The 16146-nt window shown below is 60.4% G+C and overlaps 4 protein-coding genes across 4 annotated transcripts; 3 read left to right on the forward strand and 1 right to left on the reverse strand.

Moving 5' to 3' along the window:
- Positions 1-4419: 4419 nt before the first annotated feature.
- Positions 4420-8558, forward strand: HRG_03319 (ATP-dependent DNA helicase PIF1; the record flags this gene model as incomplete). The annotated part of the gene is made up of 9 exons (XM_044861790.1): positions 4420-4581; positions 4640-4644; positions 5087-5744; positions 5827-5964; positions 6096-6596; positions 6794-6891; positions 7037-7512; positions 8038-8141; positions 8214-8558. The coding sequence occupies 9 exons, from the start codon at positions 4420-4422 to the stop codon at positions 8556-8558; spliced, it is 2487 nt and encodes an 828-aa protein (XP_044722816.1).
- Positions 8559-8590: 32 nt separating this feature from the next.
- Positions 8591-9369, forward strand: HRG_03320 (PIF1 protein; the record flags this gene model as incomplete). The annotated part of the gene is made up of 3 exons (XM_044861791.1): positions 8591-8950; positions 9032-9248; positions 9302-9369. 3 exons carry the CDS (start codon positions 8591-8593, stop codon positions 9367-9369), a joined length of 645 nt encoding a protein of 214 aa, XP_044722817.1.
- An 875-nt stretch (positions 9370-10244) lies between these two features.
- Positions 10245-11373, reverse strand: HRG_03321 (uncharacterized protein; the record flags this gene model as incomplete). Its single annotated transcript, XM_044861792.1, has 2 exons — positions 10245-10644; positions 10931-11373. The coding sequence occupies 2 exons, from the start codon at positions 11371-11373 to the stop codon at positions 10245-10247; spliced, it is 843 nt and encodes a 280-aa protein (XP_044722818.1).
- Positions 11374-13311: 1938 nt separating this feature from the next.
- On the forward strand, positions 13312-16138 carry HRG_03322 (ATP-dependent DNA helicase PIF1; the record flags this gene model as incomplete). Its single annotated transcript, XM_044861793.1, has 6 exons — positions 13312-13373; positions 13440-13518; positions 13698-14170; positions 14231-15238; positions 15375-15741; positions 15800-16138. The coding sequence occupies 6 exons, from the start codon at positions 13312-13314 to the stop codon at positions 16136-16138; spliced, it is 2328 nt and encodes a 775-aa protein (XP_044722819.1).
- Between the last annotated feature and the right edge of the window lie 8 nt (positions 16139-16146).

Consider the following 16146-nt stretch of genomic DNA (forward strand, 5'->3'; position numbering starts at 1 on the left):
AGCTGTGTCGCAGAAGCCTGGTTGGACATGGCCCTGTCAAGGAAAGTCCATGTATCGGGGACGACGATGAAGATATAGTCTTGCTCGAAGGCCGGGGCATGTGTCATGATCTGGTGATCGAGTAAGCCGGCGATTTTGCCCGTGCAGGTGAGGAGAGCGTTCGGCTGGAACTGGCTATCGCGCCTCTCGGTCATCTTCTTGCATAGGGAGGTCCAAGGATTGGCGTGAATGGGAAGATGACGAAAAGTTGAAAGGGATGAAAGCCCTTGAAGGGTGTTTGCCCGGAATCCCAGGACAGATAAAGGTCGAGAGCTGGACAAAGCCGCAACAGCTCAGCTGGTGTCGTCAAGGGCCGCAGCCGAGTTTCCATGCAGAAGGTCGCGGCCGGAACCGATGACAGGTCCCGTGAAGGAGACAATGGGTTGTATCGCTGGGAAGGCATCCGCCGAGCCGAGGGTGCGAGGATGACTCTGTGGCCATCGTCAGAGATGGTAGTGGTGACGGAGGTCTGGAGCATACACCTACGGCTGGTAGCTGTGGTCGCGGACGATGAGAGCCGGGATGGTGTATTCTGTAATGTTGTCATCCTCCGACTCGAAGCTATCACGTCGCTCGATTTCCCACGTCAGGGCAAAGGGATGAACACGGCCGACCATAAAGAACCACTGCTCGGTCCATTCCGAGGATTATCTGTTGGTTGTATATGGAAATATTAAGGCTCAAGAAGATGCAGGTCGATGGATTGTCAGGATCTGACCGGATTGCTGCATACTCTGGAGTCGACAGCCATGAGGGCGTTGGAAGGAAGACCCTCGCTAGGGTTTCTGCGTTGAGCCCTTTGACACGATGCTCATTCTGGTAGGCGAACCTAGACGGGCAGCCGGGCTGGACAAAGGCCATCATGGACATGTCGGCGCCAGCATTTTTCTGGCTGTCAAGAGGTTGCCGCGGGGAGGACGAGGTATCGACGTTGAGCTGGGAGGCCGACATCGTGAGAACATGGCAGATGTGGTCACCGTGGAAGTGTAAAGGAGGGTTAGGCAGAGTAGAGGTAGGCATCCTATAAAGCAGGTTTTCTTGCTGCTCGAAAGAGGGCTCGTGGCTCGGGTCGGGGAGACTTGAGAGTCAGTGAATGCTACCTAGGTGATAGATCAGAAGCGGGGGTATGCGGGAATGAGCTGGCGAGGTTCTCGAGCAGTCTCGACCATCTGGTTCTGTGGTCGTGAGTGAAGTAGGGAGCCGGGGGTTGGAAGTTGAGTAGGGGTGATGGCTATGTTGCGAGAAGTTGGAGGTCGGCGAACGGTAAGGTTAGTGTGGGTAAGACTGCGGAGAAAGAAAGTCCAGTAGTCCCCTTCGGTGTCATCGTTGCATGGAGTAGATAGCAAAGGGGGCAATAACGAATGAGAGTGAAGGAAAGAAAGAGGTTATGGTAGTATTGCAGGACTCCCTTTTTGACGGTCGTCGGTAGTTGGATGGGCATTGCGTGCGGCTGAGCGAGGCGGGTGCCGACCGTGTCGAGTCTACTATTGGGACACGGTGAAGTCGGATATATGGGTCGACCTGAGGAGGAGGATGCGAGTTGGTCACGAGAACTTTCCAAGAGGGTTTGCAAGTCGAGACTCCGGTGGCTAGCGACTACAAGAGGACAGGCAGGGGGGTCCTGGCTATCGCTTTAGCATTAAGGCCGTTGATGCGACATTGGTGCTGGCGAGGGAGCAAATCTAGAAGGGTAGTCCGGCTGCATGAGGGACGTCATGGACATGTTATCGCCGGCAGCCTTGTGGCTGTTGCTCGACGAGGCGGATTGGCGGGTATTGATGGTGAACTGATGCGCAAGGTTGGTAGGATGGTGTTGGAAGGGCTGAAGAGTATGGTTTGAAGTGTGCGGCAGGCGGTTGTCGCGGCCATCTCCATGTGCCGGAGGTCGGCAGTGGCCAGGATTCGCTGGAGTGCGCAAAGAGAGCACGGCGATGGAAGGGTCGCTTTTGGCAAAGCCGGGTAGCAGGTCGCACGTGGAGACCAGGCGAGGCCGGGACGGTGGACGCACATAGATAGGCATGGTAACGGGGAATATAGAGGGTAGTATTGCATCGCCTCGGTACCATAGGGAAGCATTTTATAGGAAGCTATAAGGAAGAAACGCCACGGCCATGAGGGAAGTGATGGTTAGGAGCTTCCCATTCGGGAGAAGTAGCGTCGTCAACAAGCGAGACTGTCCAAGTGGAGGTGCTCCGAGCCAAAGCTTTATAGCCTGTTGCCAATTTACGGCAGTCGACGTCGAGGAGGCAGCAGCATGGCGGACAGTCCTGCAGTGAAGTTAAGCGAGGCGGTTGCTCACCCTGAAGCCTGTTCGTTGTCAGTCGGGGATGGAGAAGAGGGTGAGAACGTGAGCGGTCGGGTTCGGGGCTCGGAGATGGTGCGACAGGAGCCGGTGTAGATGTGGTGGCAGCTTCTGAGAGGGGCCGCAGAGCACGGGGGGAGAGCCTGGGACGGTTACGAAGATACGAATCACGGGCGAATGCGGCATCAACGTTCCGGCCGATTCAGCCTAGGAAACCTGTGGTTGAAGACACCGCATGGAGACAGCACGCAGAAGCAATTGCGAGGTCGTTGCCGAGAAGACCGCCGCGAGGCGGTTTGCGGTCAAACAGAGCACGGAAGTTCCATAATATGGTTAGCAGCGGAAGTTCCGCGCAACATCAGTCACCGGGTCAGCTTCCGAGGCCCCTGTTGCCTAGGGAACGTGGAGATATGGGGTAGCGGACTCTGATCGTCCGCCCTCATCGGCACTTTCTGCCTCAGGAGGAGATCCTGAAGATGAGGAGCAACGTGTTACGGCGGCGGCGGGCGATGTCCCGAGTGTTCATTCGAAGGAGGTACCGAAGCTTCGATCCATCCAGCCTAGGGAACCGGTATTCGACAACTTAAGAGAAAACGGGCAATTAGCAGCAGCGATTGCGTCTGGTTTGCCCAAGCGCCGTCGGGGACGGAGTTGGCGGGTAAAGGAGTACCAGGCCGCAGGGGTGTCTCCAACGCAGCAGGTACGGCGCAGCATCCGGGGCCGTCTCCTGTGGGGGTGGGCGACGCCGCGGCAGAGCCAGCGGACGCTTCGCTGAGCGGGCGGAGGCTGCAGCAAAGGGAGGTGGGCGGCTCATCGCGGGTGGCGGCTGGGGAGCCCGTGCAGTTTGATCGGCAGCAAGAACGAGGAGAGTGCTGGAAAGGGCAAGGACTGAGGTCAAGGTTCGGCGTGGAAAACGTTCGCCAGCACGGCCCGGTGCCTGTCCAGTGCAAAGGGCCGGATGGCGTGTCAGGGATGCGCACGTAGTCGGGCAGTCGTCGCCAAAGCTGCCGCATCCGACGGCTTGCGAAGAAGCGAATCAGCCACGGAGAGAAGAAATCATGGATCGGAGGCGGCCCCGGAGGCGGCCCCGGAGGCGGGAGAAGAGAAAACGTCTTCCTGGTCCGGACGAGCGCCCGAGAAAACAGATTCGGAGTGGAATCGGAAGGCAGAGGAGTCGGGAGCTGCGGGCCGAAGACCTGGCGAGTGTGCTGCGTTTTTTGGAGGAAGACTTCGCCATGAAGGAGAGGCTGTCTAACGATCAGACGTGGTGTACGCCAATACCGCACGACAGGAAGGTGTCGACGGTGCGGGATTTTTATCAGGCGTTCCACGATGCGAGCACGTTGCCGATACGGACCTGCATGATAGCTACCGCAAGCGTACGAGAAAAGAGCTGAGGGAGATCAGATGGGATCAATGGCTGTCAAGCTGCGTGCCAGAGGGCGGCCGCTCACCATTTTCATGCCGGAGCTGCTTTCCCGAAGGCGAGCCCGTGTCGGTGTGTGCGGAGTGTGCCCGATGCCTGGCGCGCGGAGTCTGTCGCCGGCGGTCCATCTTCACACTCGCCTTGGCTGTGAGCACATGTTCCCTGACGAGCTCAAGGGACTCACGCTGGTCGAAGAGAAGCTCGTCTCGCTCAACTCCTGCTATGGGTTTGTCACGAGATATAGCATTCCGGGCGGGCAGAGGCAGGCCGTGAGGTATCCGAGGCACGTCAAGGGCCACATCACAGTGTTTCCCAACAACGTGCAGGAGCTGGCGACCAAGGTGCTCCCGCACCCCCTTTTGCAAGCACTGGACGAGATCCACGTTTCGTGGCAGGGCGTGGAGAAGCCGGCACCGAGCGACCTGTCGAGTCTCTTGTCGGTGAGGCGGCGGGTCGTCGAGAGGGCTCTTGTTTGGCTGAAGAGGAGCAACCCCCACTACGCCGAGATCGAGATCGACGTGGCGGAGATGGAGAGTTGGGAGACCCGATAGACGGGGTGCCGGCCTTGGTGTATGATCGCATGGAGCGGAACGAGCCGTCCGCATGGGAGAAAACGCGGACGGCGCACGTTGTGCCGCCCACGGAGCGCGCCATGGACGACGAGGGGTCGGTGGAGATCGAGGAACTCTTCGCTCTGCTCAACCAAAGGCAGGAAACGGGAGGCGAGGCTGAAGGGCACGGGCCCAACGAAGAAGGCGCGGGTCGTGATGGAGTTGGTGCTAGCCCCGATCAGAACGTTCGACCAATCAACGAGGTGACGTCTTCCGGCATGTTTGCTGGACGGACCGCCAGACGTGGCGGATGTCGAGAAGCTGCGGTTTGCCTGTGACGCTGTTGGCGCAGGTGCCGACGACGGCCGCGCGGGCCCGAGAACGTGGGTCGGATCCTCGGTGGGGTCGAGGGCGTGGCGACGATGGCAGTGAGCCATACATTCGAGTCTCGCGGGGATGAGTTTGCCGACTCCTTTGAGACGTCCTTCTTCGCCAGAACGTTCCCGACCCTGTTCCCATTTGGCGTTGGGGACCAAGGCTGGCCGAAGAGGCCATAGCCGAGGCGGGAAGGCCCTACCAACTTGCGAGGCACCGGTAGAGCTGCTGAGGCAGGGGCGGCAGCGGAGACATCGTATCCTCCCGAAGCTTGAACCTCCGGATTTGGGCCGACATCGTGCTCCGGCGCCATGGTGGCCGGTTTGCGTTGCACCACATATTTGCATTTCTCGTCTTCAACATGGGGGTGCGGTCGAGGAACCGCCGCGTCAGCATGCTGAGTGTGGCGAGGAAGGACTTCGGCAAGGTCGAGCGCGTTGCCCGCTCGATGACCGCGCAAAGGTTAGCGGCGGCGAGGGTCGAGTTGGAGAGCTCGGGCAAGACGACCGATGAGGGCGTGAAGGAGCTTCTCAGGAGCCTCTCGCTGTACGGCCACCGGCAACCCATGTCGAGAGAGGTTCGGCTCAATATGCGGCGGAAAATCCAGTCGCTCATCGTTGGCTACGGCGTTCCGGCCATCTGGTTCACCATCAACCCAAACGACATTACGAACCCGGTGAAGCTGCGACTGGCGGCATATCGGACACGCGATCCCGGCGCGGCCGAGGAGTTCCTAGAAGGCCTTGGGAGTGCGTACAAGCGGACAAGGCTGGCCATGTCCGATCCGATGAGCGCCGCCGTATTCTTCCACCGGGAGATGAAGCTGTTCTTCGATCATTACGTGAAGGTCGGAGAAGAGTCGGTATTCGGGCGCATCGGCAAGTACTATGGCGCTGTGGAGACCAACGAACGAGGGGCGCTTCATGTTCACGGCTTGCTCTGGTTGCACGGAAACGCGCATCTCAGCTCGATGCTTGCCGACATCCACGGGGAGGATCAGGCGGCGTATCGCGAGCGAATCATACGATACGTCGATAGTGTCTTCTCCGAGGTAAGAATAGCTAAGACGTGTCACTGAGAACCTGAATTGCTCGTCCGATGGACAAACGGGGCCAGGCTGACGTGCAAGATAGGATCTGGATCAGGAAGGGTTCTGCGCCGTGCAAGCGGAGCGATCTGTGACGTCCGATATTTCCTCCCTGCTGGACAACACCGAGCAGTTTTCGGCCGCATTTGACGAGGAGGCCAACTTCTGTGCCGGCGCTACACAGGTTCACACGCATAGCCCGACCTGTGTCAAGTATTCCTTGGGCAAAGGAGCGCGGAAAGGAATCTATGCCGGTTTAAGTCTCCATGGAGGTTGGTCGACAAGACCGCCATCACGGCAGACGGGGTGTTGCAGATCCGGAGGACTCACAGCATGGTCAATCGATGGAACAAGGCTATCGCTGTTGGGCTCCGGCACAACCACGACATTTCCTTCATTGCGACGCAGCGCAAGACCATGGCCCTTATGTATTATGTCACGAACTACGCGACGAAGGTGGAGGACCCGGTGTGGAAGCGTGTGGCGGCCGCGGCCGATCTCCTGGCCGCCTCAACGGGTGACGGCACGGCCAACGGAGGACAGGACGACGGTGGAGGTGCTGTTGGCGATGACGCCGCCAAGGGGAACAGGACGCGACAGTTCTTGATGAGGGTGGCGAATCGTGTGTTCACGGAGCGTCCGCTATCTCAGGTCGAGGTCGTCGCTCATCTTCTTGGATATCCGGCCGAGTTCACCAACAGCAGCGCCTGGGCGTACCTGAACACATCTCTGCTGTACTGGGAAGTCTTTCGACGGTGGCCGTATCTCCGACGAGCAAGTGGCGCGGCGGCCATAGATGATACTCTGGATGAGTCGGTCGTTGTCGAAGAAGCAGGCCTGAGGATCTCCCACGTTGAGGCGTACCAGCACCGGGGAGAGCTCCTGCGAGGGCTATGCTTATACGACTACATATCGCTCGTTAGACTAAAACGCACCAGTAAGGATGAGAGCTGTGCGGCCTGGGGGGAGGTGCCCTTCGAGGATGGATGGGCGCCAGGAGACGCTGGGTCCAGGTGCTCAGGCGGCCGGGCAAGCATGCTACCGTCTGCCTCGATGGCTACCTGAGCAAGGACTTCGGCCACAACGACGACGAGGAGTCGTGCCACCGGAGGTGTGTATAGCAACCGCCCTGCCGGCAGGCATCATCAGAGTGGCTAACCTCCCCCCCCTTCCCCTTAAAGGGCAGCCGTGCAGCATCTTGCGCTATTTGTGCCGTGGGAGTCCTTTCTGTGCGAAGAAACAGGTGAGATCAATAGCATCTGGGAGCGGGCGCGAGAGGCGCTGGCCCCGAGAATATCATGTCTCGTCGACAACGTGCAGCTGCTTCGACGATCAGCCGAAGACGCAAAGCGCGACGCCAAGCAATGGGCGGCCTCATCCGGCGATGGCGATTCCACGGTCGCCCACGTCGAGGAGGGCGAGACAGGCGAGGCGGGCGCAGAATTTGCAGCGACGTATCGGTCCAACAACATCGGAGACGCAACGCGCCTGATCGACGTCGTCCGAGGCGCAGTGGGCACGAATCAGGTGACGGCCAAGTCGCCGGAGCTCATGGCAATGATGCGGCAGCTCTGTCGATTCCAGCAATCGGCGCTCTGCTCAACGGCCGAGCTCGAGGCCATCGCGATTCCCGAACAAGGGTTGAGGTGCATAAGCATGCCAGGGCGGGTATTTTCCGGGGCCGCACTACCGCCGCAGGATCAGGTCAAGGCTATCAAGTCGCAGCAGATAAGTGCGTCGAGGAAAGGGAGAGAATGATCCAAGGCGTACAAACCACAGTCGCAGTCCGGGAAAGCGATCGCCGAGCTGCGTTGCGGAGGGTGATGACCGGCTTCGGGAGGACGACGTCGAAATGACGACAGCCGACTCCGACGAGACGGCTAGCGACGCAGAAGCGGGAATGCGCGTCCAGCTTGGCCCATCGACCTCCTTCTTCGCGGCGGGCAAGGAGTTGTCAACACGGCTAACGCTGAACAAGAGGCAGTCGATCGCTTTCCTAATAATATGCCGCCAGCTCGATTTGATGCGACAAACGAATAGGGCGATGCCGGCCAGCTCTGCCAGTTCGTCGGCGGCGAGGGGGCACCGGCAAGTCGCGGATCATTGGGGCACTCGTCGAGCTGTTCAGTGGGAAGAGCCTTTCGAATCCTCTGCTGATCACGGCGACGTCAGGGACTGCCGCGGCGCAGATCAACGGCATCACGATCCACCCGCCTGCGGGTTCACTAAAGACCAAGGGCGGGCGGCGCGAACACAGCCAAGGACCTTGACGGGGTGCGGCTGACAAAACGGGCGGAGCGGTTCATCCACGGCCAGTCTCGGATGGACTGGCAGGAGAAGGACGTGCTTGTCATCGACGAGGTGAGCATGCTCGAGCGCGGACGCTGCACGCCATAAACGAGCGACTCTGTCGGCTTCGCGGATCGCAGAAAGATTTCGGGGATCCCCATCGTCCTCTTCTGCGGAGACTTTCAGCAGTTCCGGCCGGTCCAAGAGAGGTCGATCGTCCTGCCGAGCGCGGCCATCTCGTGGGACGTAGACAACTCGTTCAAGGCCGAGCAGCGGCACCAGCACGACAAAGCGCACGCGCTGTGGAAGAGATTCACGACGGTCGTCATGTTGAACGAGCAAATGCGCGCCGCCGGTGATCCGGAATTGCAGGGGCTGCTGAAGCGGATCCAGCAGGGTGTGCAGGACCGCACGGATCTGGACCTCCTCAACTCAGGTGCTACCGCGAGGGCAGGCGGATCCCTTGGGAGACTGGCATCACCGTGGTGACGCCGCTGAACAGGAATCGGTGGAACCTAAACATGGAGGCAAGCTTGGCGTTCCGGGTCCAGCAGCGGTCGACGATGCGCATCTTCATCTCCGAGCACAAGTGGAAGGAGGGCCTGCCGACCGAGGAAGAAGCGATCATGGTACTCAATCAAGGCGACGATAGCGCGATCCCCGTGCCGGCCGTCTTCATGTTCGTGGCCGGGATGCCGGTCGTCGTGAACCACAACACCCATCAGGGGCTGAAGTTGGTGAACGGCGCCGGCTACTCGGCGGTGGAGGTCATTGTCGACAAGGCGTCCCCAGGGCATCGAATCTCGTCCGACATGACGATCCACTTCGGGCCGCCGGCGGGGATATTACTGGAATCGGCGACGACAAAGGACCTCCACTTCGTCGGGATGCCGCCGGGCACGATCTTGTTAACGCCGATGAGCGTCAGGATACACTGCCAACGAAAGCGGCCGTGGCAGCAGAACGACGTCAGCCGGAAGGGATTGCCGTGCGCAGCAGCCTTCGCCTGCACGGACTACAAGGTGCAGGGCAGAACGCCAGAGCGCGTGGCCCTGGAGCTGCGGGGACACGGACGACGAAAGTCGATGGAAGGGCCGTGCCTCGCAATGCGACCCGTACAGCTTATATGTGCAGCTATCGCGCTGTCGAACGCTAGACGGCATCACGCTCGTGTCCAAGGTGCGGGAGAGACTTGGGGCAACCGAGTCCCCGAAGAGATGACCGCCGCGCAGGCCAGGCTGGAGGTGCTAAGCGAGAGGACTGTCGAGGAAGCTTTGCGTCGGTCGGATGGCGACGCTGAAGAGTCAAGGAGAGTTGTCAGGTGAGGTGACGAGGGGAGAAGACGGAGGCGCCGGCGGGCAAGAAGACAAGGGCACTGGGCAGCAGCGATCAACGAGGGGCGACTTAGACTTGAAGGAAGAACCCGCTAGAAAGGCATGAACGAAAAGGGCAAAGACAAAAGACGCAAGTTTTAGACACAATAAGAAAACCGGCGGACGAAAGGAAAAAGGTTGGCATTGGCATTGGCAAGGGGTAAACAGGAGTATAAACGGGGGGGAAACAGGGCAAGGCATGAGAGGGGCAAGAGAAGGCGGCAGCGACCAATGATGAGGGAGGGACGGAAGGGTCGGCGACCAATCACACGGGATCTTTTATTCCGAAAGAGGAAATAAATCAGCCAATCAGAGGCGGAGGATGTGGGGGTGAAGCAGTCTGGGGCCTTTTTTCCCCGCGCGCTAATGAAGTCCTTTCGTTCCTCACGGGAGAGGCAACCCAACAGGGGTTGCGCAAAGAGCCTTGAGGAACGAAAGTCTACACAAGGGGCAGATGTACAGAGGCAGAAAGGTAACGGCGACCAACGGGCAGTCAGGCTGGACGAAAAACACTTCCCATTTAAGAAGTTATAGCAGCGTACGCTATTCCATTTCCGTAGCTTTCTTATATAGGTGGCGGTTTCGAAGGGGACGGGCCGGCGAGCCCAAGCCATGGGCGACAATGGAATCGAGGGAAGAGTCCCGTAGGTCAGGACCCGGTTTAGGGTTGTCCGGCTCATGAGCGGCGGAGGCAGCCGAAACAGAGAACGACTGGGTGGCAGAGGAGGCGGGCTTAGGGGAAGACGAGATCACCGGGGCCTTATGCAGCAGACACGGTCGCCTCGTCGCCGTATCGGCAGGCTCAGGGCAATATCGTTTCCCGGGCGGCGTAAGGTGGCCGGTCGAGGGCGAAGCCGAAGCCAAAGGTGGAGGACTGGGCGGGAGCCAGGGTGATCAAAGACAAAGAGGCAGCGCGCATGTCCTGGAAGGCCGCGGAAGCGGAGGAAGCTTGTTGCCTCTGTGGCGTAGAGAGAAGCGGTGCCATCGTGGTGACGGCGGCGGCGGCCTTGTCGAGAAAAGTCCAGGAATCTGGGACGACGATAAAGACGTTGTCCCGGTAAGAGCCCGGGGGGTAGAGCATAACGTCATGGCGGAGCAGGCCAGCGACCTTGCCTGTGCAGGTAAAGGGGACGTTAGGCTGAAATTGAGAGTCCTGCCCAAGACGGCCCAGGGTTAGCGCGAATAGGGAAGATAACGAAGACCTGAACGGGTGGAAGCCCTGAAGGGGACCTTATTGGGCATCCCAGGAGCGACATAGGTAGAAAGGCGGACAAAGCCGCAACAGTTAAGTTGGGCGGCGTCTAGACCGGCAGTAGGTCCCGCCGCAGCGAGGAGTGGCCGGTGCCGACGACAAGGCCGGTAAAGGAAACAATAGGCGGGATGCAGGGAAGTCGCCCATAGAGGCAAAGAGCCTAGGAGAACGCTTCAGGCCCATCTTAGCCATATACCGTTCCGTCGGCACTCGCGAAGGGTCAGGGCACGGCTTACGGCTGGTAGCCCTGATCGCGGACGGCAAGGGCGGGCATCGTATAGAGAAGGGTGCGGCCCGTGCCAGACTCCAGGCCGTCGCGTTGCTCAACCTCCCATGCGAGCGCGTAGGGGTGGACGCGGGCATGCATGAAAAACCACTCTTCGGTCCAGTCGGAGGGATCAATAGGCTGGCCGTAGATGGAGAGGTTGAGGCTAAAAAAGACGGATGTCGGGGAATCAGCGGCATCCGATCGGAGGGGCGCATATTCCGTCGCGAGCAGCCAGGCGGGCGGAGGCAGGAAGACGCGGGCCATGGCCTCGGCGTTAAGACCCCTAATGCGGTGGTCGTCCTGGTGGGAAAATCTAGCAGGACAGTCCGGCTGGACAAAAGACATCATAGACATCTCACCGCCAGCGCCCCTTTGGCTATCGAGCGGCTTTCGAAGGTGCGGTGCGGGCATATCGGTAGGAAGTAGAGAGGAAGACATAGTGTATCTGCGCAGGTCGATAGGCCAGTCGCACGCACTAAAAGGACGGGTTCTCGGCGTCAAGAAAGGAGTAGGGAAGAAGTCGAGCGTAAACGCACTTATAGTAGATCAATAGTGGTATGGATTCGCCGGGAAGAGCGAGGAGCCTTGCCGCTGTAAGTAAGCAGACGTCAAAGAGATGCGTCGTGGTGTTGCGGAGCTGGGTACTGATCGGGCACCAAGGGCGACGCGGATTAAGGTGTCCGGCAGGGCTACCGGCATAGGATGCCGAAAACTAGGCCGTCGGCAGATAGGCCTGTCGATAGGTTCCAAAGGAAGCCCGGCAGGTCCGAGAGAGGAGAGGTCTAATGCAGAAAGGGGATATCAACAAGGAAGGATATAACCGTTAGTAGGAAGAATGCCAACACGGCAGAACGCCATTGCCAGGGAGCGAGACAATTTCGGGGCATATCCCGGGCGAAGGCTTCCCAATCTATCGTTCGTTTGCAGAGCCCTGCCGATAAGACAGCACCATCATGGGGGAGAATCGTAGCCGCGAGGTAAGGTCGGTGGCAGGAGAGTGCGAAACAGGGGCAGCAGCAGCGGCCGCTGCCGCGACGAGGAGGATTGCGGCGGCGAGATCGAGCGCAATGGACGAAGGGCCGAAGCGGGCGTCGGGCCACAAAGGTCAAGCAAACGCGGCACCCAGGTTCCGGCCTATTGAGGCCAAGCCGGCCGCCGCGGCCGACGAGGCCTCACGAAGAGAGCAGGCAGAGGCGCTCAAAAGAGCGTTGCCCAAGGAAGTCGGCGAGGCGGCCGGCCGCGGAGAAGGACGACGCATGTCAATGGTGCCTCCTCAAAGGGAGGGCGAGCGCGACGCTCAGCATCGACAAACGTGCGGGATATGCCTCTAATCATAGAAGCGGACGCTGTCAGATTAGGGCCGGTAAGTGCTGAGCCGGCCATGGGGGGTTTTGTGCCGTCCGTTGGCGCAGTGTTGGAGGGAGAAGGGGTTGCTCTACAAGCACCATCCGCCCCAGGGGTCTTGGTCAGGCGAAACGAAGGCCTAGGCGTCAGGGGATCTTCCGTTGTGGCCGGAGATGGCCCCGAGACCGTTCGGCCAGGCAACCTAGCGGTGGCATGCAGCTGACTCTGAAGGGTCTTGTTGAGCGGACAACTGGCGCCGGGGAAACACGGGAGGGAGACCGACAAGTAGAAAGAGGATGAGATATCCGCTGGGAGAGCTGTCAGCACTCGCCGCAACCCATCCAGCCCAAAGAGATCAGGACGCGGCCGGGCACATCCCCTTTGGCGAGGGCGGGTCGTGCGTCGGGGCAGCGGTCGCCGCTACAACGAGTAGTACCGCGGACGCGAGCCGAAGTGCAACGGACGGGGGACCGAAGCGGGTGCTGGGCCACGAAGGTCGAGCGGGCCCGGCACGCAGGTTACGGCCTATCGAGGCGAAGCAGGCGCCGGTGTCCGAGGAGGCCTCACGAAGAGAACAGGCAGAAGCACTCGAAAGAGCGATGCCTCAGGGAAGCCGGCTAGGCAGTCGGCCGCGAGAAAATACGACGCGCGCCAATGGTGCCTCTTCAAATGGAGGGCAAGCGCGATGTTTAACAAGATTTCGGCTAGAGAATGTAAGCCAGCACTCGCCGCAACCCATCCAGCCCAGAGAGATCAGGAAGACGGCTGGACAAGGGCCCTCCTCAGACGAGGGTGGGTCGCATAGAGTCGTTAGGGGGCCCCTCGTCCAGTCAATCCGAGCGAAAGCGATGGAAGACAGAGCAGGAGGTCTGCAGTCATCCGGACGGTTATCACCACGGCCGTCACGCCAGGCAGGACAGGATCGGCCGGCAACGACACTCGGGTTATCCTCCACAGCCGTCAGGGAGCCCCCCGTGCAGGCAATCCAGCCCAAAGAGCCGGGAGATGGAGCAGGAGATACGCAGTCATCCGGACGGTTGCCACCACGTCCACCACGCCAGGCAGCGGTAGGAGAGGAGGATCGGCCGAGGCGAGTCGAGGCGGCGGCGAGATCTTCGGAGCCCGTGGAACAGAGAAAGAGGATCCGCGAGCCCGACCGAGACCAGCCCCCAACAAAACGTAGTCGACGCGGCCGTCAGAGGCAGAGGAGAAGTGAGCTACAGGTGGAAGACCTAGACAGCGTCTTACGTTATCTTGAGGAGGAATTCGCCGTAAAGGAGAGGCTATCCAACGAGCAAACCTGGTGCATACCAGTACCGCATGAGAGGAAGGTGTCGACGGTACGACGTTTCTATCGGGCGTTCCACGACGTGGACACGCTGCCGATACAGAGGTGCATGCTATGCTACCGGAAGAGCACAAGAAAAGAGCTGAGGGAGACGGCATGGGACCGGTGGCTGTCGAGTCCCATTCCCAAGGGTGGGAGCTCGCCGTTTGCGTGCCGAGGCTGCTTCCGCGAGGGCGAGCCCGTCCCGCTCTGCGCGGAGTGTTCTCGACACCTGGCGCGCGGGGTGCTGTCGCCGGCGGCGCTGCTCCATGGCCGCCTCGGTTGCGAGCACGTCTTCCCCGACGAGCTCAAGGGCCTAACGCCGGTGGAGGAGAAGCTGATCGCGCTGAACTCATGTTATGGGTTCGTCACAAGGTACAACGTCTCAGGCGGCCAGAAGCAGACGCTAACGTACCCCAAGCACGTCAAGGGCCACATCACGGTGTTCCCGAACAACGTGCAAGAGCTGGCAACGAACGTGCTGCCGCATCCGCTCGTCCGGGTGATGGACGAGATCCACGTCTCGTGGCAGGGGCGGTAAGGCCGACACCATGACATGTCGAGCCTCCTGTCGGTGAGGCGGCGAGTGGTCGAGAGGGCCCTCATCTGGTTGAAGAGGAACAACCCACACTACGCCGGGATCGAGATCGACGCGGCGGAGATGGAGAGCTGGGGAGACTCGGCCGACGGGGTGCCGCCGTTGGTGTACGGGCGCCTCGAGCGGAACGAGGCGTCGGCGTGGGAGAAGACGCGGACGGCGCACGTCGTGCCGCCCACGGAGCGGGCCATGGACGACGAGGGGGCGGTAGAGATCGAAGAAATCCTCTCTCTGCTCAACCAAGGGGGAAGCACGACGATTCGCGAGGACGACGAGCCAGAGTCAAACGAGGTAGACGAGGCGCGTGGCCAGAGCGGCGGCGAGCCTAATCAAGATGCGAAGACGATCAACGAGGTGACCTCATCCGGAATATTTGCGTTGGACGGGCCGCCCGACGTGGCCGACGTGGACAAATTGCGGTTCGCGTGCGATGTCGTCCGCGAAGGCGCAGGCGACGGCGGCACGGGCCCGAGGACGTGGGTGCAAACCTCGGCAAGGGGGCAGCTAGGGCACGCCGATGGTTCTGAGCCGCACATACGCATTCGCCGCGGGGATGAATTCGCCGACTCGTTCGAAGCCTCCTTTTTCGCAAAGACCTTTCCCACGCTGTTGCCATTTGGCGTCGGAGGGCCGCGACCGGTCGAAGAGGCAACCGTACAGTTGGGCAGAGGCACCGCCAACACGCGCGAGGCGGAAGAGGCCGGGACGCGGGACCTCTTGTCGTCTCGGAACATGAGCCTTCGGACGTGGGCCGACACGGTGTTGCGACGCCACGGCGGCCGGTTCGCGACGCACCACATCTTCGCGTTCCTCGTCTTCAACATGGGCGTGCGGTCGAGGAACCGTCGCGTCAGCATGCTGAGCGTGACGAGGAAGAACTTCCGCAAGGTGGAGCGCATCGTACGGTCGCTGACCGCAGACGGATTGGCGGCAGCTAGAGCCGAGCTGGAGAGCACAGGCAAGACGACCGACGACGCCGTAAAGGAGCTCCTCAGGAGCCTTTCGTTGTATGGCTATCGTCAGCCCATGTCCAGAGAGCTCCGTCTCGGGATGCGGCATAGGATCTTGGCGCTCATCGTCCGTTACGGCGTGCCCGCGATCTGGTTCACGATCAACCCAAACGACATCACGAAACCGGTGAAGCTCCGACTGGCAGCGCACCGCGCGCGCGACCGAAGCGGCCGAGGAGTTTCTGCGGAGCCTCGATAAGTCATTCAAACGGGTGCGGCTATCCGTCTCCGACCCGATGAGCTCAGCCATCTTCTTCCACCGGGAGATGACGCTGTTCTTTGAGCATTACGTCAACATGGGGGGGGAGTCGGTCTTCGGCCGCATCAGCCAGTACTATGGCGCCGTGGAAACCAACGAGCGAGGATCTCTTCATGTCCACGGGCTGCTCTGGCTAGACGGAAACACGCGCCTGAGCTCGATGCTTGCCGACTCAGACGGGGAGGAACAGGCGGCCTACCGCGAGCGAATCGTCCGCTACGTCGATAGTGTCTTTAGCGAGGTAACGGCAGGGCGTCGTAGTCATAGGCCAAGAGGACGCAGGCTGACGCGGAAACTAGGACTTAGACCAGGAAGGGTTCTGCGCCGTCCAGGCGGAGCGTTCGGCGACGTCTGATATATCATCCCTGCTGGACAGTGCCGAGCAGTTCTCGGCCTCATTCGAAGAGGAAGCCAATTTCTGCGCCGGCGCGACGCAGATCCACACCCATAGCCCGACATGCGTCAAGTACTCCCTGGGCAACAAGGGGCGAAAGGGCGACCTCTGTCGCTTCAAGGCGCCATGGAAGCTGGTCGAGGAGACTGCCTTCTCATCGGACGGTGTACTGCGGATCCGCAGGACACACCCCATGGTGAACCGGTGGAACAAGGCCATCGCCGTGGCTCCGCCACAACCATGACATTTCCT

This window comes from Hirsutella rhossiliensis (assembly GCF_020360975.1).
Source record: "Hirsutella rhossiliensis strain HR02 chromosome Unknown scaffold00003, whole genome shotgun sequence".
In the NCBI taxonomy this organism is placed as follows: domain Eukaryota; kingdom Fungi; phylum Ascomycota; class Sordariomycetes; order Hypocreales; family Ophiocordycipitaceae; genus Hirsutella; species Hirsutella rhossiliensis.